The following is a 24871-nucleotide window of genomic DNA, read 5'->3' as shown; positions in this document are numbered from 1 at the left end:
ATGGATGGATGGTAGACAGATGGCAGATGGATGGATGGATGGGTGGGTGGGTAGATGGATGGCAGATGGATGGGTGGTGGAAGGTGGACAGACAACGGACACATGGATGGATAAACAGTGAATTAATGGGTGGACAGGTAGACACACAGAAGGATGGTGGATGGTGGATGGTGGATGGATGCCAGTCCCATGGAAAGACTGAGTAGGCTTCATGAAGCCAGTGAACACGGTAAGGAGTAGAGATTTGGACCAGGAGGATTTGGGGCATCCCACGTAAGCATGTCTCACGTCCTCCGTGTGGCCCAACTGTCTTATCTGCATTTGCCAGCAAAGTAGCAGGGCCGCTGGTGAGGGATGTGGCCACATACCCGGAGCAGTGTTGGGGGCACGTCACACAACAGTGTCGTACTCGGCAGCCCCTCAGGCCAGGTCACAACGGCCATCTGACAGTAAAGGTTGTGTACGCTCAAGGGGGTCCGTGACCTGCAGGGCCTCTGAGAGAGAGGGATGGCTGGGACTGGCACCTGTGCCCACTGGCTGCAAGGCCACACTTTCCTTGAAGGCCACTTTGCAGGGCACAGCTCCTCCACCCGCCGGCCAGGTGACTGTGCACAAGACCATTCACCTCGGGGCCAGATTTCCTCATCTATCATGTAAGCAAAACCAAAGCTTCCTCCCCAGGAGCCCAGCCCATGGCCAGGGCCAAGCACAACTCAGTGAAGAGTCCTTCAGGCCAGTGAGAGGGGCAGGGGGTCAGGAGTGGGAACCCGACCCCAGGCCCACCCTCTCTGCAGCTCATTCTGGAACCTCAATCGATTTCCACAAGGGTCATTTCACCACTGCAAAACAGGACGGGGAAATTCATTTCTTTTTAGGAGTGTTCTGGGAAATGAAGCAATTAGCACGATCTTAACCCTATGTGTACTGTCGACCACAATTCAATTACGGGTTTAGCCACAGCGCAGGCAGACAGCCACTCGGTAGAAACAGCCCATGGCTGGGAAGGTGGCGGCCCACCGGCAAGCCTGTGGGTCTCGGCTCTGCAGGATGGCAGCACCCATCCATCCACCCACCCATCCATCCATCCACCCATCTACCATCGGAGGGTGCTGGGTGGCCCTGAGCCTGGGCCCTCTTCTAAGCTTCCCATCATCACAGCCTTCTGAGCGAGGCCATCAGCTGGGGAGCCCAAACCTAGGCTCTACCCTAAAGCCGAGACGTCAAGGTCACAAAACAAAGGCTGCAGGCTCCAAGGGCCTCAGTCACACTGCTTCCCTGCCCAGATTTCCAGTTTCCACCTCAGCCCTGTCAGAGGCCCGGCACAGGCTATCGCACCCAACCTCCAGCTTGGTCACCAAGGCCTCCCTCATAGAAGGCTTGTCAGGGGGCCCTGAGCCTGGCCCTGGGTGCACCTGGACTCTGGGACTCGTAGGAGCCTTTCTAAGGTGACTCGGTCTCCCCACGCTGTATGTGAGCACCCCTGCCGGTAACCCCACTTTGAGGACTGGGGAGACAGGGAAGCCAAGTCACCAAGAGGTCAAGGATCTCTCCCGAGGACACGAGACTAATCAACGTTGGCGCCAGTAATCACGCCCGAGTCTGGGCTGGCCTGCCCCAGGCCACTACCCAGCCAGACCTCACTGCTTTGGGGCACCCTGGCAGTCACGACACCAGGAAGTCCGTACACGGGGGTGTCACCCACATGGGCAGGACTCACGGACATGTACTCCATCACTCGATCTCCTCCCACGCACGGCCACGGCTGGCCTAGGGACCCAGTCTCCCTCAGCAAAGGAGCGGGCAGGGAGGGGTGCTGTGGAGCAGGTGTTCCACGGCCCCACGTGCTTCTGCTGGTCTCTGCCAGGTCCGAGGACTGCAGGAACCCAGTGGGACGACAGGGATGCCGCGAGGGGCCGCCCTCAGGAGGGAAACCGACTATAGGGAGGGGCTGGTGAGCTTGGGGCTGCAGACCCCTCCCGGACCCCCAGGCAGCAGCCCCCTGCAAGCCCCCACCTACGCCCCCCCCACACACAGCGCCAGGGACGAGTGGGGAGGGGGCCCTTTGGACGGCTCTCCACCCAGCGTGCCTGGCTCCGGGATGTGTGCCTCCTGCAAGGTGCTCCCAGGCACTGAGGCCTCCTGGGGTGTCTGCACCGTCTGCAGCATCGATGGGGCAACGAGACAAGGCTGGCTCTGGGGACAGAGCTGCTAATTTGCTAGGAGGGAGGGCCCGAGAGAAGAGGTGTGGATGGGCGGCCTCAAGCCGGAGGGAGCATGCAGAATGGGAACATCTGGGCACAGGCCACTGGCAGGTACGGTGTCCCTCTGGTCACTGTGCCCAGACTCCTGGGCACACCTTGGTTCCTGGAGAACAAGGCCAAGGGCAAGTGGGACCCAACTCCTGGGCTCCCCTGGAGAATATGCCAGACATGTGGGCCCCCCCAGGAGCCCCGGTGGGAGCCAAGTTACAGCAGAAGCCCGGTCCTCGTTCTGGGGTGGGGGGCTCGGAGCCAGGCTGGTCACGGGCCTGAGGGAAGGTGGGCCCGCACTGTGGGCCCAGAAGTCCCCCGGAGCTGCCCCAGGACGGCGCCCTCCAGGGACGGCAAGCGGCGCCAGCGGTGGCCCAGGAGAGCGGGAGAGTGGGCGACATGGAAAAACTCAAAACACCTTCACTTAGTAAACGTTTAAATCATGCAATTATTTTCCTGATAGCTTCTAAAATTAGAACTCATTAAAAACTCTCACAGAATCTTTTCTCCTCTTCTCCTGGCACCGCGGAGTAACAGCCTTGCACGGGGCACGGAAAAACCGCGAGGCATGTGCGTGTGCACCTGCGCGCTCCCCTGGCCATCAGGAACGAGAAGCAAGAAAACACCGCAGCACTTCTTCCATACACGAGCTCTTCTTATAATTAGGATCTTGGCAACTGTCCGCCTATGAGCACGACTGTTCCAGTTAACGGAACGCCCAATTTCACTGATTTATTCACGGATTCATAGTCATCGGCCCCTGCGTTCCGGCTGTACCGTGCTAACCTCCAGGAGGGCACCCCGGGGCTCTGCCCTGTGGAGGCCCCTCAACCCGAGCCTCCTCTCTCCTGGGCCTGCCATGTAGCCATGGCGACAAAGCAGTTCCTGGGCTGGGTCAGGCGACACCGCCCCAGAGGGGAGTGGGCAGCGCCACCTGCACAGGTGAGATCAGGTGAGGAGGGCTCGGCAGGGGGAGCCCGGGGCACACCCAGTGGTCAGGCCCGGTGGGCTGCCCAGGCCAGGAGTGGATGGACACGCGACTCGAGTCCCAGCTCCATTAGCCAGACCTGTGCCTGGCAAGCTTGCTAGGTGCTGGCCTTGGCTGGAGGCACGGCCCGTCCTGCTGGACCTCCGCGGCCGTGGGAGGCGACACGCTGCCCCACCCTCCAGACAGAAGAGTGGGTCTCAGCCAGAGTTAGGTAGCGGCCCCTGGGCCCTGCACACCTCGGGGACCGCCTGCACCCTTCCCCCGCCCCAGGGAGGCCGACAGAGGGGGGGGTTGGACTGTGCCGCGCACCAGCCACCAGCACAGCCCTGCGCCTGAGTCAGGCAGCCCGGGCTCGAGGCCCCGCCCTGCCACACTCGCGCTGCACCGCCGGCCAAGTGACGCGGCTTCTCTCAGCCTCCGCATCGTCTTGGATAAAATTGGAACACAGGAGCGCTCACTCTCGCGGGGCTGTTGTGAGGGCTGATAAAGCCGCGCATTAACAGGCAATGGAGCCTCCTCGTTAAGTCCCAGCCCTGCTTGGGAGGCCCGGCACGTAAACCTCGTTCACGCCTCCACCAGCGCCCGCGTAGCCACCGCGCACCATTCATCCCTCCGTCCCCCTCCATCCGTCTCCCACCCACCTGTCCCTCATCCTCCCACCCAGCCATTTGTCTGCACGACAGTCATCGTGTCGTGCGTCCTCTGTGGTTAGGACACCGCGACAACCATGCGCTCTGTTCTCACAAAGAGAAAAATCACAAGTCGGTCCGTGACACGGTACGTTCGACGACGCACAGGGGAGCCCGGAATTTCAGACGGACAACACCTGCACCAAGACCGAAAGGTACAGAGCAGGAGGAAGGTGCTGGAGCGTCTAGAGGAACAGGGTCCGAGCAGGAAGGCGCCAGCGGGTTCAGAGAGCCAGAGCAGCTGGCGGAAAGGGCCGAGGGAAGTGTGTGTGCTCCCCGGGTCGGCGCCGGAGGGCCTGGGGGACCCCCAACCCACCTGCCATGCTGTTCCTAGCGGCAACCCACATGTCTGCACCGCCATAACCGCCTCGACCACCAGAGCCCAGGTGAGGCTGTGGGCCGTCCGCTGCTGGGTCACAGAAGCACCCCCGAGCCTCCCACTGGGGTGAACCCCTAGTCAGTTCACACCTGTCCCAGGCCCGGCAGAGTGTGAACTGGGGTGTGAACTGGGGCACGGGACTCCAGGAGCTCCCAGGGAGGGGTGAGGTCGGGGCTGGGGGGCATGGGGGGCCAGCTGTGAGTTACACCCTGCCCACCCACCCCCCACCGACAGATCTGGCTCTGCCCAGGTGAGACCCCTGTAGGCAGCCCAGCTCTGCGATGCACGGTCACCTGTGGCCTCACAAAGATCCTTTGGGTTTCCTTAAGCCTTTCAACAGCCTCCCAGACCACGGTCCTGTCTTACAGAGAAAGCGAAGCTCCCAGGAGACCCCTTGGTGCTCCCATGGCCAGGCAGCGGCATGGCCGGGGCTCGAACCTGGGCCAGAACCCCACTTCCCCTCTGCCACCAAGAGCTGCCAGAGGCCAGACGGCCCCTCCCTACATGGGGACGAGAAGTTCCGGCTACCACCACAGCAGCCCCCCAGGCTCCGCAGCGAGACTTCCCTTTCTGCCAGGACCGGCCGGCTGCCCTGGTGGTGGCAGGCCATGCTGGGCCACGGGTGGGCTTGGCCACTGCTGTGAGGACACCGGACTAGCCACCCTCCCGGGCAGCCTTATTCCCGGGAGAAAGAAGGGCGGGGCATCCTGGCCTGTGGCCTTGGAGCACGAGGCCCTGGACACGTACCTTCTGCTCTTCTGGACAAGGGGCACAGTCAAGGGTTTCAGAGGGAGCTGCCCACAGCCCGTCATCTGAGGGTGTCCCCAGTGCTAGGGAATGGGCTCAGAGAGGGGACCTAAGGCTGGAAGGGATGTGAGAGGCTGCGGCCCGAGGGGCCAGCTCTGCCCAGACTGGCCACGGCCTTGCCGGGCGCAATCCGCTGTGGAGAGCACAGGACGAGGGTCCACGGTCAGTGGGAACGGGAAGTGGGGGCTCAGCCCCGCAGGCCAGACTCCCAGGAGGCGAGCACCAAGGCCACAGAGAAGAAGGAGCTGGCTGCTGGCGGGCCTCCCACACAGCTGTGGTGGACCGACAGACCACCAAGGGCCGGCACACAGGCCTGGGGGCAAAGCTGCCCACTGCCGGTCACCGGCCAGCCTACGGTGTTGGGGGACCGGCAGCTCTGGAGGCAGCTTAATGGGGAGCCTCTGCGGTCCTGCTTCCTCCCACCCACACCCAGTTAAAGCCTGAGCTCTGAGTGGGACGGAAACTGCCCTTCCCACTTTACAGCAGTCCTGGTACCGAGCCCCTCAGGGCCAGGGAGGTCTGGGGTCACCCAGGTCACAGCCCACCTAGGACCAGTGTCAGGAAGGGGCCCTAGGCTCAGAGTCTAGAGACCAGCTGCTTCCCGCAAATCAGGGGCAAGGAGAAGCAACCCCAGAGAGTCCCAGAACTAGCCTGGCAGAAGAGGGGCTGTGCCTCAAGCCCCCCACACTCCTTGTCGGAGGGACCCATCCTCTGACTCCTGCCCATGGCTGGACACGCCCCTCCAGATGCACCTTGCCCAGGACGAGCCAGGGCTCAGGCCACGTGGGCCCCAGGAGTTGGCCTCCCCCATCAGGAAGGGGGTGACAGTGTCCTGAGAGCCTGGCCCGGCCCCCTCCACAGGAGCACAGCCACCCCTGGGGCAGCTGCCAGGCACTGCTCTCCACGGGTGGTGTCCCCAAAGCTCCCCCTGCACACAGGTGCTTTCCTTCCTCACTGCAGTCACACCTGCAGATAGTGTGGGATCCTGTCTAGGGCAAGGGTGTCTCAGGCAGGCCCCACAGCGTGGCCCTGCCGCCCTCCTCCCAACCCTCCACACGCTCAGGCAGCTCTCATGGGAGTAGCCCAGCACCTCCCACAGGAGGGAAGCTGAGACCCAGGGAGGGCCTGGGTCTGCCCTAGGCCACTCCTGCTAGTACTCGGGGACGGGAGGGTAAGCCTGCAGCGTCCAGGCCCACGAAGCCAGGGATCAGGACAGAGGACGGCTGAGGCGGGGCGTGGGGGGGGGGGCAGCTGTGCCAATGCAGCCTGTAAGCGGCCCAGCCCCGCAGGTCAGAGCAGGGAGGCGCGGGGCGGAGAGGGGCTGAGAGGGGCTGAGTGGGGCTGAGTGGGGCTGAGGGGGGAGGAGCTGGTCTGAGCTGGGCTGAGCTGGGCTGGTCAGGTGGAGCTGGACAAGGTGGAGCTGAGTGGGGGGGGCAGAGCTGGGGGGCGGAGGGTTAGTAGGGGTGGGGGGACCAGTGGGGCGGAGCCGGGCTGAGCGGGGGTGTGGCGCAAATAAGCGGGGCGGAGCTAGGCGGAGCTGGGCACGGTCGGGGCAGCAGAGCAGGGCGGGGCGGGGCTGAGCTGGGCGGAGCTGGGCTGAGGGGGGCGGGGCGGGACGGAGTCACCCGTCCACAGGGCCCAGCGGCTCCGCAGGAGGAGCGCAAGCCGAAGAGCACGATGGAAGCGAGGGGCGGAAGGACAGCACGTCCAGCTTTGCGGGCCCGGGGTTTGGGCACGGGCACGGGCACAGAAACCCCGCGTGGGGCCCGGTTCTGGTGGACAGAAAGCAACAGCCAGCAGCCAGAGGAAGGGACAAAGGGAAGGAGGTGGGGGCAGACTGCGCCCGTGGTAAGCAGCCTGCTCTGTTGCACAGGGAGGCCGTGTGAGCCGCCCACAGACGTCCCGAAGCGGCGGCCACACCCCTCCGCTGTCCTCTGTAGCTCTGGACAGACAGCGCCGGAGACCCTGAGCAGCTGGGCTCTGGGCCCGCCCTGTGGGGGCCTGGGGCAGCCCACCTGTCCCCAGGAGTCCAGCCTGTCCAGGCAGGCACTGCGGGCCCCTCCCTCCCTGTTTGCCCTGCGAGCCTCCATCACCAGGGCCAGCCATGCAGTCTGGGAGATAGACCCAGACAAGGGCTGACCACGCGTCCACGTCCCCTCTGTGCCACACGTGGAGACTCTAGCTTCCGCGTGCCTAGCCATAGTGGTCCTCTCTGCTGACCACCCCAAGACTCTGTGGGCCACAAAGGGACTGGCTGAATTCAGGCAGCTCCCACACTACCCCAGGCCCCTCCCTCTCAGCTAAGGTGGGCTGATGAGCCCTGGTAAAACCCACCCTCTGCCTAGTGACCATACAGAGAACTAGAGCAGGGCCCAGGCCTGGGCTGCCCAATGCAGGAGGTACCCTACTCAGGGGCTCCTCGGAACCCCAGCCTGGAGGCCCCCCCTTCATGTTTGCTCTCAGAGGTGAGTGCTCACCTGCTCAGGGGTTCCTGGCCTTTCCCAGGGGCAGCCCTTGCCCCGCCCATGTCTTATGCCCAGAGCCCTGCCCTCAGCTCCCAGCACCCGGACAAGGCCCCCTCCTCAAGCACAGCATGGCCCCCCACCCCCACCCGGCTGCCCAGCCTCCCAACCTCTGCCCCTTCTCCCCACTACCCACAGACAGTACGCTGGAGAGGCCGCTGGGCCCTTCCTACAGGGACCCGAGTTCTCGAGCCAAAGAGGAGCCAAGTAAGTCTCCCCGCCTCTCAGGACCCCAGCACCCCGCGTCTTCAGGGGCAATCGCGCTTGGATCCCTTTCTCAGCTGCTGGTGGAAAGCCGGTCTTGCTGTGCCAGCAGACAGGGCTCCCCGTGTGTGTGCGCTTGGTCCTTCTCTGGATGTCTCAGCAGAGCGGAGCCCCCGTAGCCCTGTGCCGCCTCCTGCCCAGGCCACAAGCCGGTGGACCTTCCCCTCCGGGAAGCAGGACAGTGCGAAGGGACGGGTCCTCATGGAGGCAGAGGCTGAAGTGGGGAGGGGGCCCCAGAAGTAAGAGGGCTGAGCTCCGCCTCCCTGGGGGGGGGCATCCACCTTCTCCCACGGTGGACAGCAAACACAGCAACAGGTTCTGTGCAGCTGACTCAGTTTACCAACTTGCCCAGATTCTTGTTTTTCTAGAATAAGCTACTTTCAGAGAATATGCATCCAGAAACAGAGCCTCTGGAAGCAGCTCCAATGTCCCAGGCAGAGGCAGAGACGGAGGCCGGCGGCGGAAGAGAACGCACGCACATCTGCACACGGGGGCTCGGGGGGCTCAGCCCCACTGTCCACGGAGCCAGCGTCCCTGCTGCGCTCCCGATGCACTTCCAGCACCCCGGGACAAGAGGCCAGTGGCACCGTCACTAACACAGTCCCACTGCCCACGCACACCCCGCAGGCTGGTCCTCACCTCGATCCGCAGGACGGCTTCCTCGCGCAGCCGGATGGTCTCCAGGTCCTCCTCCGTGATCTCCGGAAGTAGCGCCTGCTCCTGGCCCTGCCACATGCCATCACTCCCGTTAAAGATCTTTTCATCATCAGGCAGCTCAGCAAAAGGGGCCCGGGGACTCTGCCGGCAACAGAGACAGACCAGTTAGCGAGGGTGCGCCAGGCTGCCCACCAGGCTCAGGCCACAGCTGCTCCCCGGGCTCAGGGCTTTGGGCACCAGGGGCCTCCAGGGTCTGCAGGGCCCCCAGCCCGCACTCTCGGAGGGGAGAGGACCCACAGCCATGGGGCCTTGCCACGTGGGGCCACTAAAGGGACCAGGGTCCAACAGACACCCCGAGCCCACCTGGGGCCACCCCAGGCCTGGCTTCGGGACGCACTCAGCAGCCCCTCACTCCCCCCCACAGCCCTGCTGGAGTTGACTCCTCGTATCCCCAGCTCCTGGTGACACCCGAGAAATGTCCCTTCACACATGGACACAAACGCAGCTCCTCACAGGGCTGTGAGCCCACCGCAAATCCATTCTGGGGGCGGCCACAGGTCACGGTCAGGGTCTAGCTACCAGGCAGGGGCTGTGGAAACGGAGGTGTGGCCACCCACACAGCAGGGCATGCATGCCACGGGGGATGGTGCATCCCGCACACACCTTCACGGAGGCTGGACCCTGGGGGAGGGGTGCCAGGGGCCTTTTATGTCTTTCCATTCTGTGTCGACTGCTTTAATTTACCCGATCTTGGAATTCAATAAAATGTGGCTTTTTCCTTCAATTAACGATCTGCTCTCTGATAGGACTCTGAGTACAAGTGAGTGGACGTGCAGGGCTGCCTGTGGGGGGCTGTCTCCTCACTGGGCACCCCACAGGGGTGAGGGAGGGTGGGAGGCAGGACCGGGTCCCACTCTGGAGCCGTGGCTTCACCCGGAAAACGTGCAACAGCAAAGATGACCGCCATGCCCGCCTCAGCCCCTCCCCATCAGAAAGCCAAGCCCTGGCTCGCAGCCGCTCCCCACCCCCAGGTCAGCCGAGCTCGGCTTCATATCAGGGCTGGGTGTGTGTGGGTGTGTAGCTACACGTGTGTACCTGTGTGAGTGTGTGTGCGTCTGTAAGAGAAGGGGATAGGCATCACGAATGGCTGGAGGATCGGTTGAGCCACCTGGAGACCCCAGGCTCTGTGCCTCCCAGTATGGCCAAGCTCCTCCCACCAGCTGTCTCTGACACCTCCGACCACCCTGCAAAGAGCCCACAGCCCATTTTACAGATAAGGACATTGAGGCCAAAAGGCCAAGGAACCCAGAACAGGCAGGATGTGAAGCTGGGGCTCCAGGCTCCAATTCCAACACAGAGGAGCTCCAGGGCAAGAAGCCACAAGGACAGTGCACCTGAGACCAGGGGCGTGGGAGGGGCTGCCCTGGCCCCCTGGTTGGAGCAGCTTCCTCCCCAGCTGACCCTGTTCCCCGGGCTACACCCGGGCCTCCTCGGCAACTCTCCTGCCCTCACTCCTGCCCCAGGTGCTGGCTCTGAGCATAACACCCTTCCCCTGTCCAGAGATCATGCTGACACAGGGACAGAGGACAGGGTACAGCTGACCCCCGCTCTCCCAATGCCGGCCCGAACCCTGGTCGAGCCCCCTCTGTGTGTCTGGGCAATGGGCCGGGACTGAAATGCAGGACTGGCCTTCCCTCACAGAGCCTCCCTCCGCAGGCTCCGTGTCTCTAGGACACTCCGCACTGGGCAGTCCAAAAGGAGGCTCTGAAGACTACCACCGGCCTGTCCATTCTCTTCCCTTCGTGACAAGACCACCTTCCCATGCCACTCAAGGCCACAGGGAAGGGTGTTGGCCAGGGCAGGGCCCAGCATGGCCCCCTGCCAGGCAGCCGTCACGTGGCCTCGGCAGTGGGGAGAGCACCACCGCTCCCACACACACTCCTGGCCCCTGCGGCCCACCCTGAGCCAGCCCCGGGGTACAGCCGCAGACGGCCCCACATGCTTACAGGCTTGGCTGGGCACAGAAACCAACAAGCCACAGAGACAACGAATTCAGCCCAGTTTGGACAAAGGCCTGCAGAAGGCCTGTGCCCATGCGAGGGCCAGCCCCGGGAGCCACAGCAGAGACAAGGCGGGAGGCCAGCGCTCCTCTCTCCAGTGGGGCTCACGACCTGGAAGGTGGGCATGCTCACACTGGGGTAAAGAGGGCGCGGTGCGGGTGCCCCAGGGGCATAGAGAGGCCCCCACTAACCCAGCTATGCTTCCAAAGCCAACGTTCTGCCCCCACACCACGCTACAGCGGGCGGAACCTCTTCCCCCAGCGTTGGCAGAGGCCTTTACAGAAATAAATACGTGGAGAAATGAACATAAAATAAAGGATCTGCAAAATCTGTTGACAAACGCTACTGGTCCAAGGTGGCAATTACCACCTCCCCTTCCCGGTGTGGGCGGACGGCAGCGGAGGGGCTGGCACGGAGCCGAGCCATGGCTTCTGGCCCAGCACAGCAGGCTCGGGGCCTCATTGCCCTGGGGACAAGGGCCCCACAGCCCCAGGTGCTCAGCACACCGCTGTGCCACTGGTCAGACCCGTCCGGCGTCCCTTCTGGGCACTGCCGGGCACCCTCGCTCCCGCCAAAAGGGACCGAGTGGGGGTCTCCTCGCTGAGCACTCACACCCCGGCCCAGACAGCAAGGCCCAGGGCGCTCGCTGGCTCTGCCACCTGGCAGGTTCCCCAGCCTCCCCCAGCCCCCGGTACCCTCGCCCAGAGCCAGGGAAAGGAGCGAGAGGAGGAACCACCTCGCTGTGTCAGCAGGTGCACGTGAAGATGACGCATCAGCAGAAGCCACAGGGGAAGCCGAGGGACCGCGCTGCCCCCAGAGAGGGGCATGAGTGCCACCTCTCCCAGGGGCCTGGCCCGGCTCATTGGCTCCAGTGGGAATGCCGCCTGGGCACGGCGTTCAGAAAGCCTCCCAGGTCTGCCCAACAGTCCCCGAGGGCCCCTCGTCTGTGCACCTGGGGCCCGAAAGACAGAAAGGCTCCCCTCAAGCACGTACCCTGGGAGGAGGGGCTGGAAAAACCGCCATGATGCCTACAGACCAACTGGCAGAAGCACTCAGATGTGCCTCACACCACAGCCACCTTCCCTGGAGGCAGCCTGGCAGGTGGAGACAAAGGGGGCCTGCATGTCCTCACCTGCACAGGTACAGCCCGCCCCTCCCCCAGCAGCTCACGGCAAAACAGAAGACAGGGCAGCAAGAAACGGCTGGGACACCTGATCTCCAGAGAGCACCAGAAAGCGCTCCTTTATTCTCCTTACAAAGGCCCAGTTTGGGGATTAGGGATTTGCTGGCAAGGCGCTGGGGCCGGTGGTGCGGAGGAGACAGCCCTGTGATGGTTTTCCAGCACAAGAGGCCGCCAACAAAGACGGCTTTCTCCTCCCTCCAAGGCCGATGGTTTGGGTCCCACTCTGTAAGGAAGAAATGCACAAACCAACGTGACCGCTGGACCGCCGGGCTGAGAGCGCTTTCCCGTGAGAAGAGCGAGGCGGGAGGAGGCACACAGGCTCCCTGGGTTCTTGGGGACTCTGGGAAAGGGGCCCCTTTCCCGCGCACTCCGACCCGGGGCTCTGCGCAGGAACGTCCGTGATCCTGGTGGGAGGGCAGGGGTCAGGGCGAGAGCCAGTCACGGGCTTGGGAAAACTGCTTTTGTTCAGCAGCCCAAGGCTGGCCATCAATTTCTCCAAGTAATAAATGACGACGTTTGTTAGCAGGTGGAAGTGCCTGGAGACGTGTCAAAGCCCAGAATGTCAGAACCGGCATGACCACGGCAATCCTTCCCCCGACACCCACCCGAAACAGCAGCACTGGGGCCCAGAGGCCAGGGGCACCCCGCCCTGTGCGAGGACAGTAGGATTTCCAGCCAACACACGGCGGTCTGGCGGAAACATACGCCAAGCCGGCTCACGGCAGCACAGACCGTAGACTGTCCCCAGCGAGGGCCAGGAGCCGGCCCAGACACACCCAGCGCCACCCACTGGCTCCGCTTGACCAGGTCTGAGATGGACCGTGGACCCGACCTCGAGGGCAGATGCCAGACGGCTGACCTGCTCCCAGCCGCAGCCGGCACTTGGCTCAGACGGGAGAAGGTGGTCAGTGGGCACCCCTCACTCCGGCCAGGACCGCCAGGCCTGCAGACGGCGCCCCGAACTCTGCGAGATCAGTGTCGCAGCCACGCTGTGTTAAATAGGGTAGTATGTCATCTCCCTGTTCGCGGTTTGCAGAATTCCTGGAAATAAACTCATCTCTCATAGTTTCTCAGAAACACTGCTGACCGTTCTCTTCCTTTTTTAAAAAAATGTGGCTGAAAGGCAGCACATCTGCAGTCCACTAATCAGACGTGCACGGTCTGAATTCTTACAGAAGAAAGACCTCCGGCATGACACGGAACCTCGCCGGGACCCTGCTACGCCCCTCCAGCCCCCCGCCATCACACTGCCTCCAACCAAGGGGAATGGTCTGGCTTCTAACGTGCCCATCACCGTGGCCTGGTTTTGACCTCCCTCTGCTCCGGTTTCGGGCTTCTCTGGCTCGACACTCTGAGATCACACGGCGGGCCCCACTGGCGACAGCTGGCTCTTCCTGGCGCTACAGCCTCCATGCGGGAATCCAGCACGAGGGATCTGGCCGCTGCCCTGCGGGCTGGCTGTCTTCCCAGCACTATGAGCCACCTTCGGTGTGACTTCGGGTGAACACACAGGTGCCTCTCCACGGGCTGTGCACTTGGGGGAGGACCGCGAAGTCACAGGAAAAAGAATGCGCGAACCCAGGAAGCGCTTCAGGGTCCGGAGGGGCAGCATCTTTGCGCCTCCATCGGCACAGCCTCCCAGCTCTCGCGAGCACCACGTGAGTGCTCTGGTGGGTGCGAGGGGACGGGCCGGGATTGAGCTCCATGGGCTCCCTCGGCCGCTTCCGATGACGCCCACTGAGCACACGTCCGTGTACTCTGACCATGCGGACATCCCCTTTTGTGACATGTCTGTGCGCTACCGGCCACATGGATGTCCCCTTTTGTGACCTGCCTAAGGATTCTGCCCTTCCATGATTTTGAAATGGGTTATCTGCCTCTTTCTTATTGATTTCTCAGAGATCTTCATATATTACGGACATCAGGGCTTCCCAGACACACGTACGTGAATACCGTCTCTTGCGCTGTAGGTTCCTCTTCCGCTCGCTGAAGGGTATGTTGATTTAAGGACGTCAAGCTGATCTGCTTTATACTTGGTACCTTTTCATCTGTGCAAGACATGTTCGCTCACCATGAAGACGTGCAGACAGACTCCCATGGTGTCTTCTAGAAGCTTCACTGCTTTCTCTCTCACGTGTAGATCCATGTTCTAACTCAAGTCCTTCTTGCACACGGGGGCGGGTTTCGGGGAAGGATCTGCTGGCAAAGACAACCTTGTGCCTGCGCCCTCCTGGCCCCTCTCAGCCACATAAGAACGGACCACGGCCTGGAGCACTTCCCCACCAAGAGACAGAGCCTTCCCAGCTGTGCTGCGCTTGCTGGCTCGTGAGACAACGTCTTTCCCTGTTTCAGAGGCGATGCAGACTCTTTTGTTCTGTGAAAGCACGTGCATCCTGTGGCACCTGGCCAAGCCCACTGCTGCGCCTGTCCCCTGCGGGGGGTGGTGGGGAGACGGGGTCCCTCTGCGGCCACATGGGCATGCATGCAAGCCGGTCAATGGTCAGGAGGGGCCTGCTGGCCACAGGGGACCATGCCCACCGTGGAAGCTGACCCTGCTGGCTCTTCTGTGCACAGGCAATACCAAGGCGCAAGGCCGGGGGTGTCCAGACGCAGACTTGCCTGCTGCCCAACAGGATCCCTTTTCCTGGCTCAAAACCCCGGCAGCGCGGCATCGAACCCCGAACAGACCCCCATTCCCTACCGCACGGCAGCGCCCTTGCTCCAACGGCTGGGGAAGGCCTCTCCCGGGTCCGGTGCTCTCACAAGTGGGACCACTGTTTACATTTCTTTGTGCGCTGTGCTGCTGGCGCACGGTGTCCCCTCGGACGCAGACCCTGTCACCGTCGCTTCTCAGCTCTCTCACCGCAGGCTCGTCCACCTTTCCCAGCAACGCAGCTGCGCTGTCTCTGCAGGGCCTGCTTCCTCCCCGGTTCCTCTTACACCTGTCGCTTCTGCTTCACGCCTCAGTGCAGTGGACACGCTCTCTAGCGCAGCGGGGAGGAGAACAGGACCAGACCCCGTGTCTCGCCCTCGGTCTCAGGAGGGACGTTTTTCACGTCTCAGCAGCCAGTATGGTACTAACCGCAGGGCTCTGGAAGCCACCCACTGTGAGATTCAAGGCTCTTCCGTCCCCAGCCCACTGAGCTCTGCCCCTGCCCGCAGGGGGTGCACACGTTCACCAAGGGCTTGTACCCCCCACCGCGGTCTTGCTCCAAGGACATGACGGCCTATGTGGGTTATTCCCGAAAGTAAACCAACTCCACACCCCAGAGTAAGCCCCGCTTTAGGACAATGTTATCACCCTTTTACATACTGTCAGATCAAGCCTGCTGGTGGTGTGGTTAGGGTCTTTGCTCCTATGCTCATGAGAGAACATTCCCTTCCTTTTCGTGATGCCGTCGTAGGAATGTGGCATCACAGCTTGCTGTCTTGCCAAGCTAGGTGACACGCGTCCGCCTCTCTGCGTTTTACGTAAGAGTCTATGCGAACTAGTAATATTTATTCCTCAAATGTCTGGAAGAACTCACCAGTAAAATCACTGAGGTCTTGAATTTTCTTGGTAGCATTTTAACAATGGAAATTGCGGAACTGTTTATTTCATTTCTGTAATAAATACCGGACTTTCCAGACTTTCGGTACGTCTTGGTAACTTACATTTTTTTCTAAAAAAAAAAAATTTAGGCGTCCCGCCTGAGTGGGCAAGTTTATTGACATAAAGTCGTGTCACGGCATCTTCAAACCTCTACCGGCCGAGTGCGTGGGGTCCACGATCCAGCTGTTGTCATTCCTGATGCCAGTAATTTGAATGTTCTGTTTCGTGACTGATGCTCTGGGACTCACTATTATTCCTTCTAAACAAAACAAACTCTGGCTCTGCTGGAGTTGTCCGATATGCGCCAATTTTATATTTCATGGATTTCTGCTTTTTCCAGTGTATTTTCTCAGAATTCAGTTTGGTGCTGCTTTTCCAGCTTCTTGAGACTGAGACCGACCCCACGATCTTCAGCTTCTTCTCCAGAGGGAGGCACCCAGAGCTTTCCTCCAGCCGCACCCCAAGTCTGAGTGTGCCGCCTGCTCTGCTGTTCCCGTCACGAGGGCTCCAGTCTCCACCATGATTTCTTCTCTGGTTCACGGGTTCCTCTGAATCGTGTTCTTCTCACTCCCATGCCGGGAAACTGGCTCTTTGGTACCAAGTGGGAACTGAACTGCGCTGACCCGAGAACTTACTGGGGGTCGCACCCACCCTCTGGAGCCCGCGGAGGCCGGCGGGGACGCCCGCTCTCCCGTGGCTGCTCACCACGTCGCAAGCCGCCATCTGGCAAGAGCGCGTTCATCAGTCGCACTGGCCGAGTCTCTCAGATCCTCCCCCATTTTCCCATTTCCTTCCTCTGCCATCTCCCTGGGTGTGTCCCCATCTCTGGCTGCAGATTTGCCGTTTCTCCTTTTATTACCGTCAGTTTTGTCCCGCATCTTCTGAGGCTCCGTGGTCAGCACGCAGGCAGCACTGCATCCGGACGACCGCGCTGTCCTGTGAGCCGGGGACAGCCTCCACGCAGACTTGTGTGCTCTGGCACAGCCGCGGGCACCAATCTTCCTCGTGGGTGGCTTCACGGCGTGTCTCTGTCCAACCTCTAACTCCCGGCACATTTCTGGATTTCTATTTAACCGAGTCTGACGGTCTGTGCCTTTCCGTCGGAGGGGTCAGGCCACACTCATGGAGTCACAAACAATCTGGTATAAATCTGCCCTCTTACAACTTGTTTCCCGTTTTCTGTCCTTTCATTTTTCCTTTTATTGGGGGGGGGGGGCTTTCTTTTAAATTAGTCAGGTTTGACTTATTCTCTCACGTACGCATTAGCTTACTGTGTAACACATTCTCATGTCGTCCTTCAGTGTCCCCTGCACGAGACGAGATGCCCCACGGCTCCCATCACCTCCCGAGGACACGGCAGGCTCCCACGCGGCTCACTCCTGTGCTCCGGCCAGCCGGGCTCTCGGACCCACCCCGGCATCCAGGCCCCACAGGGAGGGAGCAGCGCTCAACGGCCACCTGAAGTCAGACGTGTCCGCACGTCAGCGTTTCCGGACGCGCAGCCCCGGCCCGCGCTCCTGTCAGAGCTCCGTCAACGGCGAGTTCCCTCGCTCTACGCTTCTCTAAAAACGTTTTCCTTCGAGCCTCATTTCTGAAAAACGTTTTCAGCAGGCGGAGGACCCCACGTGAGCAGCGCCCTCTCGGTGTTTTAAAGACGCCTCCAGGTTGCCGTCCGGCGCCCAAGGGCCCACCTCAGACGCCAGGTGGGAGTCTCCTCGCTCCTTGAAAGATGACGTGACTTCTCTTCTCGGGTTTTAATCTGCTTTTAGGCCTTTTAGTCTTTGGTTTTCAAAATTGTATTACGACACGAGCCGGTAACAGAGATCTTCAAGCTGTGGCCTGAGCTGCCCGGACAGCCCTGGAAACCCTCAGCTGTTGTGCCGCCGGACGCCGTGTCCGCCCCCTCTGCCCTGCTCGTGCAGGAGTCCGGGCGTGCTCGCGCCCCCGCCGTTTCTATCACGTTCTGCTCCCAGGAGGGCCGGTCGGGTCCAAGTCAGTCCGTGGGGTATGCGAAACCGTCCACACTCAGGACTGTCTTGGCCCATGCTGGGGAACGAAGGTCAAAATGCTGGTTTTGGGGAAACGTTCTTCATCGAGTAAGACCCCCTTGGATGGGGCCCTCCGTGCGTCCCACTCCCCCTCAGGCACAAAGGGCCCCGGGCGCCATGTCACCGTCACCTTACGCCCGGACCACGGTGATCACTCGGCACCTACCTGCTGTTTGCTGCCCCGCTGTGCCGTGGGAAGCAGGGCTCGGGACTTCTCGGCGATTTTCTGTGAAACAATGGAGGGAGACAGAAGAACAGAGAAGGTGGGGAGGAGGGAAGGAGGAGTCAGATAAGCTTAAGGTCGTGGACAAGGCCTGGAGCAGAGCCTACCTTCAGCTCCGCGGCAGGTCGGCCCCTCCCCCACATGGAAGCCCTCACCTGTCAGACGGGGTGCCCGCTCTCCCCACCCGCCAGGGGCCCCCTGAGCAGCACCCACAGGTGAGTCTCCTTCCAGCACGTGCCCTGAGGCTGTGGCAACTGGCCACGGGCGGCCGTCTGCAGGCCCCGCCCGCCCTCTGCTCTCGAGGACAGGACCCCCACCAGGCCAACCCAGGCCAACCCAGGGACAAGACGGTGGGCGAGGGAACCACAGGGCCGGAGGCGCCCCGGCCGGCCCACACGCCCTCCCGGGCAGCCGCACCTTCTGCACACCCCCGTAGCGCTGCACCGCGTCGGACAGCTGAGTCTTCAGACGGTCCAGCTGGAGACACTCCTGCTGCAAAGAGAGAACGTGGGCTGTGCAGACAGCTGAGGCCCCGTCCCACCCCATCCCTCCCCCGTCCCTGGGGCGCTCCAGTCCCCGACACTCCCCATCCTCCCCAGCCCCCAGGGGACGCCCCTCGCCTCTCCCATTCACAGCCACATGGGGGTGGAGCCGGGCCACTGACTCCGCGGCCTCCAGCCAATCCAGCGCCAGGCTGGGTCTCAGCCCCAAGGTCAGAACCACACTCATCAATCCTCCCTCCTACCACCAGGTGCTCTGCAGCATGCACGGCCCCACCCGGCACGTCTTGCTCTCCAACACACCCCGGGGCCCCAGATCACACCGGGCACAGACCTGCCACGCAAGCGGATGGACGAGCGAACCACGAAACCCAGTGCCGCCTGCGTGGGTTAGCGTGAACACCACCGGGCTGCCGGGACCCGACACTCCCGTGTCTCCACGCCGAACCGGCCACACAAAGACATGCGAAAGCCCTGTAGCCTTGCACGAGGACCACGACGGGGACTCCTGGCCCCTCCTGCCTCATCAGCCCCAGGAGAGGCAGACCCTGCATCGCAAGTCACAGCCAGCCACCCCTGCCGGGGGCTCCTCTCCACCTCCAACCAGAACCCGGCCCTAAGCCTGGTGCCCGCCCTGCCCTCACTGCCACGCAGCACAGGAGCCCATGCAGGAGAGTACGCTGGCCACGGTTTGGGGGCCCCAGCTTTCCGATGGGCACTTTTCGGAGGGACTCAACATGGTCCCTGTCAGACTGTAGGTCTGAGGAGCCCGTTTTAGTGTCCGGGGCAGACTCTTGTGAGGGGCACCCTGTGTGTGTCCCAGGACAGAGCCAAGAGCCCACAGACTCCTCAGTGGTCTCTGGCTGTGTGATCCGGCCCCATGTGACGGGCACAGCCTTTCTTCTGAGGAAACAGGGAGCAACGCCAGCCCCTCCCGGCCAGGCTGTCCGACCACGGAACCATGAGAGCCTCATCTGTGCCCTTCGCCTAGCATCTGGCACACGGTAGGTGTTCAGTGTTTGCTGGGTTCTTAGATTTTGGATGGGCAGGTGGGTGGCCCCGTGGGCAGGCGGACAGACAAAAGGACACATTAGGCTAAAGATAACCCCCCACCTGCCAGGAACTCAAGCTTGGGGTCTCAGCCTTCGTGGTGCGCACAGGTGACAACGTGGACTATGGACCCAGAGAAACCAGAGCGGCCATCTACCCGAGACCCCTGCCCAGAGCAGATGCTTGGCACAGGACACTCTCCGGGCCTCAGCGTCCCTCTAGATAAAAGGCCCGAGGACACCCATGGCAGGACAGCCAGGAGTCCCCAGCGTGAACAATGTGCACAGGGCCACCCGCGGGACGTGCCTGACACACGCTCTGGAACGAGTCATCACACGCGTGGTGTGGCACCCACGGAGCCCAAGAGTGCGGAGCACGGCCGCGCACGAGAAGGCGGTACGCCTGCACCAACCCCGCGGAGCAGTGTGGACGCTGGTGCGGGGAGCCACCACGATTTCCAGCAGCGTCCACGACCATGTCCACGACCAGTTGTCCCGAACCACTGGGGGCTGTGCCTAAGTCGTGCTGAGCAGAGCACCGCAGGCCCTGTAGCCAGAGATGGCCAGCACACGCAGCCCACCCCGCCACGGACAGTGGACCCTCGCTCCCCAAACGTGCCTCTGGTACCGAAGCCCAACTCACCCTTTGTCTCTGGGCCTCCGTTTCTGTGAGAGGCTGACTTAACTCTCATAAGGAGAATGCGCTCATTTTAACTCAAAGCTCTGTAACTGCTCGTTGTGCCGTGACCACCAGCTGGTTTCGGAACATGTCCACTGCCCCGAAAAGCTTGTCGGGACCCCCTGCAGCCCACCCCAGCTCCCCGCAGCAGCCACACAAGCCTCGGCCCCGCCGTCGGCACAGGCCTGCGATTCCTAAACACCTCAGATGTATGGGGCCGCACGGCACGTGGCGTCAGCAGCCTCTCGCCCGTGGACTGCTGGGGTCACTGGGTGGCAGCCACAGCAGCTTCTCAGGCCCATCACGGAGGCTGTCGTGCACCCTCCACACCACGGCCGGGCCGCTGTCTGCATCCCAGGCATCTGCATCCCCCGATCTCCCTAGGGGCCCCCCAGCACCCCCCCCAGCCTCCAGGGCCACCTACCCGGGAGCAGCCGTGCAGGAGCTCCATCATCTGCCTCACGGTGCCGGCCCCGGCCGCGATGCTCTTGTTCGCCTCCTGCTGCGTCACATGCCTGAGGCCAGGGGTGGGGGGGAGCCAGAGAAGACAGCGTGGACGGAGAGGGCAGAGCGGGCGGCCGCAAGGTGACCGGGGAGACGACAGCAGGTGCAGAGCGTCAGGTGAAGCCGCCCATGGCGGTGGAGGAAGGAGGAGCAGGGGAACCGGGCGCAGAGGGCAGAGCCGGAGACACGGGAGGGGACGAAGGCCAGAAGCCCAGACACAGAGAAGGCAGCGACAGGGGCGAGGAAGGAGGGAGAGAATGACAGGGGTGAGCTCAGATCGGGGAGGATGGCCCGCCGCGCCCGTCACACCCGAGCTGCCGTGGTCAGGACCCCCCACCCCGCACACAAACTGTATGTGCGCTGCCGCGGCCTGGGCCCTCTGGTCTGGTCTGAGGGTCAGCGCAGCACCTCCTCGGGAGCCCGGACCCCCTGGCGTCAGCAAGCAACCCGGGACCACAGCCTCCGAGGGCTGGAAGGACGGTCCCACCTCCAGACCCAAGAGCCCCAGGGGCTGCGCCCATGTGTGCAGTCTGTGGTTCTGCGTGTGACCTCGAAGGGACTGAAAAGACCAGATCCTCACCTGCTTGGGGGTGACCACAGCCCCCCCCACGGAGCGACACTAGGAGCAAACCCTGCCCTCAGGCCTTAGAAAAGCAGCCGGATGCCCCCTTCGCTCCCTGAAGGGCCCCAAGTGGCAGAGGTGGGGGCACCGTCTGACCTGGGCCTGGGTCCCTGACACCTGCCTGGGCCACACAGAGCGTGCAGCATGGAGCCAGGGCTGGGGGCGCGCAGGGGTGGCAGGACAGAAAGGACCCCCCAGGCCAGCCGGGGAGAGCACCCCTGAGGACGGCAGCATGAACGACCTTCCCAGCAGGCCACCAACAGATTCTGGAAACCCGCGGAACATGGCTTCTCCCCTCAGACTCGCTCACCTCGTTGCACACCACTGGCCCCCCCTCCCCCCATTCTCCCTGCTGCAACCTTCCACCCCGTGGCCCACAGTCTGCCCTCCTGGTGTCTCCACGCCCAGCTTGGGGCCATGCTGCTCAGGGGGCTTTGCGGGATCCTTGCCTCCCTGACCTGCTCTGTCTGCGCCCCGAGCTCAGGCCCTGGAACCCCCTTGTGGCACCCCGTGCTCACCTCCTGGGTGCTCTCCTTTAGTCCCATGGCCTGAAGTCACCTGTGTGCCACTGTCCCCCACAAACGTCCACAGCTGGGCCTGAATGTCGGCCCGGCCCCGCCAGCAGCCCGCTAGGCACCTCCACCTGGATGTCTGGGGGCCTCTCCAACTCCACATGCCCAGGCCGCCTGCCCCTCTGTGGTTCAGTCCCTCTAGTCCCTCCAGCTAAAGCCCCGGGGGCGATCCCTCCACAGCCTCTCTCCTTTCATCCTTGAGAGCAGCGCGATCCTCAGGCGCTGACCCAGACTCGGGCCACCTTTCACCCACTGCTCGCATGTGCCCCCAACCAAGCCCCCCCGGCCGCCCCATGCCCAGTGCGGCATCACACCCCACAGTACCCCACAGCTGGGAGGTCCCGTTCTAGGACCTCTAGGCTGCGTGGGTCCCATGGAAGCACAGCCCCCACCTGTCACCTCGTCCCCCTGTCCTCACTGTGCTGGACAGACCCCTGCCTCACTGCCCACATCCCTTCCCCACCACCTCTGCAGCCGCCCAGATGGACAGCAGGTACAGGCAGCCACAGCTGGGGCTGGTGACCAGCAGCAGCCACCCGCACAGAGGACACTGGACGGACAGGGGCAGCAGGCCAAGTGCCTCCAGTTTGCACAGACCACCTCCCTGGGGTCAGGCTCACCCCCACCCCCACACTCGTCCCTCTCCACTTCTGCTCTGATGCCACCCCAACTCCCAGCAGGGAACGCATCACAGAGGGCTTGCACTGCCATCCGCTGTGCCCACGGCTTAGCACAGGCTGTAGGCAGAACACAGAAGCAGTGTGCAGACGCAGCCCCTTTTCACGGATCAGGAGAGCCACCATCTCACGTCTTGCTGGGGCCCCTGCTGCTGTGTCGAGGGACATGCAGCGCTTTTCCTTCTGAGTCCTTGCTTCGCAGTGGCGTGGACACAGCGGCAGGAAGGTGAGCACCTTGTCCGCGTCTGGGGGCACGCAGTGTTGCTCTGCGCTCTGCTCTGGGTGTCAGTGGGAATGTTCTTAAGGTCACACCTACATCCTCCAAGAGATCTGGAGCTATTTAGGCTTTCCCTTTCTTTCCGAGTCAGTTCTAAAAATTCATGTCTTTTGAGAAATTTTTCTGGCTAATCTTGGTTATAAAATCTCAATTTATTGTCTTAAGAGCCACAATATTTCCTAATTAGTGTTTTCCTGTTGGATCTGGAGGCCTGGTCTCTCTTGTTCCTTTTTTGTTTCTATTACTAGTTCATGTTTTATTAATGAACGAATTTCATCCTCTCTGTACACTCTCTCTCACCTTCCTTCGTGGCTGGCTTCTTAGGCGCCTGGTAATATACTGTGAGGTGGCCCTACTCCCTCTTCCAGGGCCACTCTCACTGTATCTGTGGCCCTCCTCCTCATTTCATTTTCTACCGGTCCCTCCTGTTTATGGTGACACGGGCGGTCTGCGCCAGATTCCCTGTCATGCTACGAGTGGGTCTCTCCATGAGGTTCTTGATCGCAAGGAGCAGTGTGGAGATGGCCTTTCTCCAGACGTCTGCGTGGCCCTGACCGCCTTGCCCTGACCAATGGGCACCCCTCAGCCCCCCAAAAAAGGGATAATAGATCACGACCAAGAGAATTTCATCCCAGGAGCCCAGGGTGGCCTAACACTCAAAAAACAATGAATGAAATTCTTGTATTAACAGAATAAATTTTAAGAGGAGAAAACACTCTCTGTAAACTTTACAGAAAATGCATTTAATAAAATTTGACGGGTATTTATCATAAAAACTCCAGGAAAACCAGAACAAAGAAGGGAACATGTTCAGCTGGACAGAGACTCTAACGGACCCCCAGGACTCAAGGCAGAGTCACGGGCGTCTCTGCGTCACGGCAGCCAACACCCGCAAAGGGAAATGTGCACGATGACATTTTGTATAACTGTACAAACGCACGGGATGGGTAACGATAAACTGAGTACAACACACACAAGACCCGCACACCAGCCGCATAGGGAACTGTGGGGAGAAACGGAAGAACATATAAACCAGAGAAATCCTGACCGTATTCACGGGTCAAGATTGTCGAGAGGTCAGTTCTCCTTAAGTTGGTCTACAGAGTCACGGCAACCTCGATTCAAGTTAAATTGGATGTGAAAACCGCAGAAATCAACAAGCTATTCTAAAACTATCCTGAAACGCACAGCAGCGGAAGTCTGCAAAACAGCTTCACAGAAAGATGGAAAAGCCAGAGGCGTCCACAGTGGAGGTCAGGACTTACTGCAGAACATCAGTGATCAAGAGAACTGGAGGGGGCGGGGGCCGTCAGGAAGACAGGCACACGGGCTGGGGAACAGAGTAACCCAGAAGGCAGCCACACGTACATCATCAGGGAATTTCTGGAGAAGATGCCAAGGTACCTACAACAGGGAAGGGACAAGCCTTCCGACAGTGTTGGAATGTGTGGATGATCATGCCAAAATCAAGAAAATTAGCCTGGACTCCTGCGCCATGCTGCGTTTCCAGGGGCTCAGGCGGGACACACGGCAGGTGGCCCCCAGCCCTCAGTGCTCAGGCAAGCCTGTGGAAGGGGAGCTGCTCGGGCAGGCGGGGTCAGGACGCCAAGCGAGGGGCAGCGTCGCGCACGTGTGACCAGGGCAGGCAGTCCATGGTCAAAGGAGGGCTGGAGGCTCAGGCCCAAGAGCGAGGAGGAGACACATTTGAGCAGGAAGGCCCAAGGTAAGGTAAGGTGAGGGGTGCCCACGGCCAGTAGCCGTGTCTCTGTGGGGGACAATGAGCCACGGGAACCCCACGGATGTGAGCCCCCCCAACGTGGGAAGGAAGCTAGAGAAGAAAGGAGGCTGGAATAAGGAGGAGTCAGCAGAGCAGAGTGACTCGTGAGCCACACCAGGGAAGACAAAAGCCTGAGAGAGCCCGGTCTGCACAGGCCAGAAGCTTCTAGAAGGAGGGAGTATCTCAACAATAAAAAGACAAAAAGCCCAATTCAAAAATGGGCAAAGGGTCTGAACAGACACACCTCTGAAGAGATAGAAATGGTCAACGTGACCGTGAAAAGACACTCACTCAACGTCGTTATCGGGAAACACAAGTCAGCTACCCAGCGAGACGGCGTCTCGTCCCCACCAGACCTATGGTCACAGCCAGGTAACAAGTGTCGTGGGGCCTGGAGCACTCGAAGCCTCACACACTGCTGGGGGGAAGGAGGGGCAGTGCGGCCACCGTGGAAGACAGCCTGGCGGTGTCCCAGCGTCAGACACAGCTAAGGCCAGCAACCCCACATCCAGGCATCCGTGCAAGAACGCCGTCCACGCGCAAGCTCCCAGCA

At 61.6% G+C, this 24871-nt stretch overlaps 1 protein-coding gene across 1 annotated transcript in view; it reads right to left on the bottom strand.

Moving 5' to 3' along the window:
• The window catches only part of LOC111146752 (t-SNARE domain containing 1), a 55524-nt gene that overhangs the window by 6858 nt on the left and 23795 nt on the right, over positions 1–24871 (bottom strand). The window contains exons 6-9 of the mRNA XM_022502434.1: positions 20322–20404; positions 18079–18173; positions 17605–17664; positions 8538–8696 (exon numbers count right to left, since the gene is read on the bottom strand). Of these exons, the coding sequence (XP_022358142.1) occupies positions 8538–8696; positions 17605–17664; positions 18079–18173; positions 20322–20404 (397 nt within the window). The remainder of the gene's footprint in view (positions 1–8537; positions 8697–17604; positions 17665–18078; positions 18174–20321; positions 20405–24871) is intronic.

This window comes from Enhydra lutris, unplaced genomic scaffold (genome assembly GCF_002288905.1).
Source record: "Enhydra lutris kenyoni isolate GAN:26980312 unplaced genomic scaffold, ASM228890v2 scaffoldscaffold14, whole genome shotgun sequence".
In the NCBI taxonomy this organism is placed as follows: domain Eukaryota; kingdom Metazoa; phylum Chordata; class Mammalia; order Carnivora; family Mustelidae; genus Enhydra; species Enhydra lutris.
Note: the sequence above shows the minus strand (reverse complement) of the source record. Positions and strands in the feature narration are given on the sequence as shown.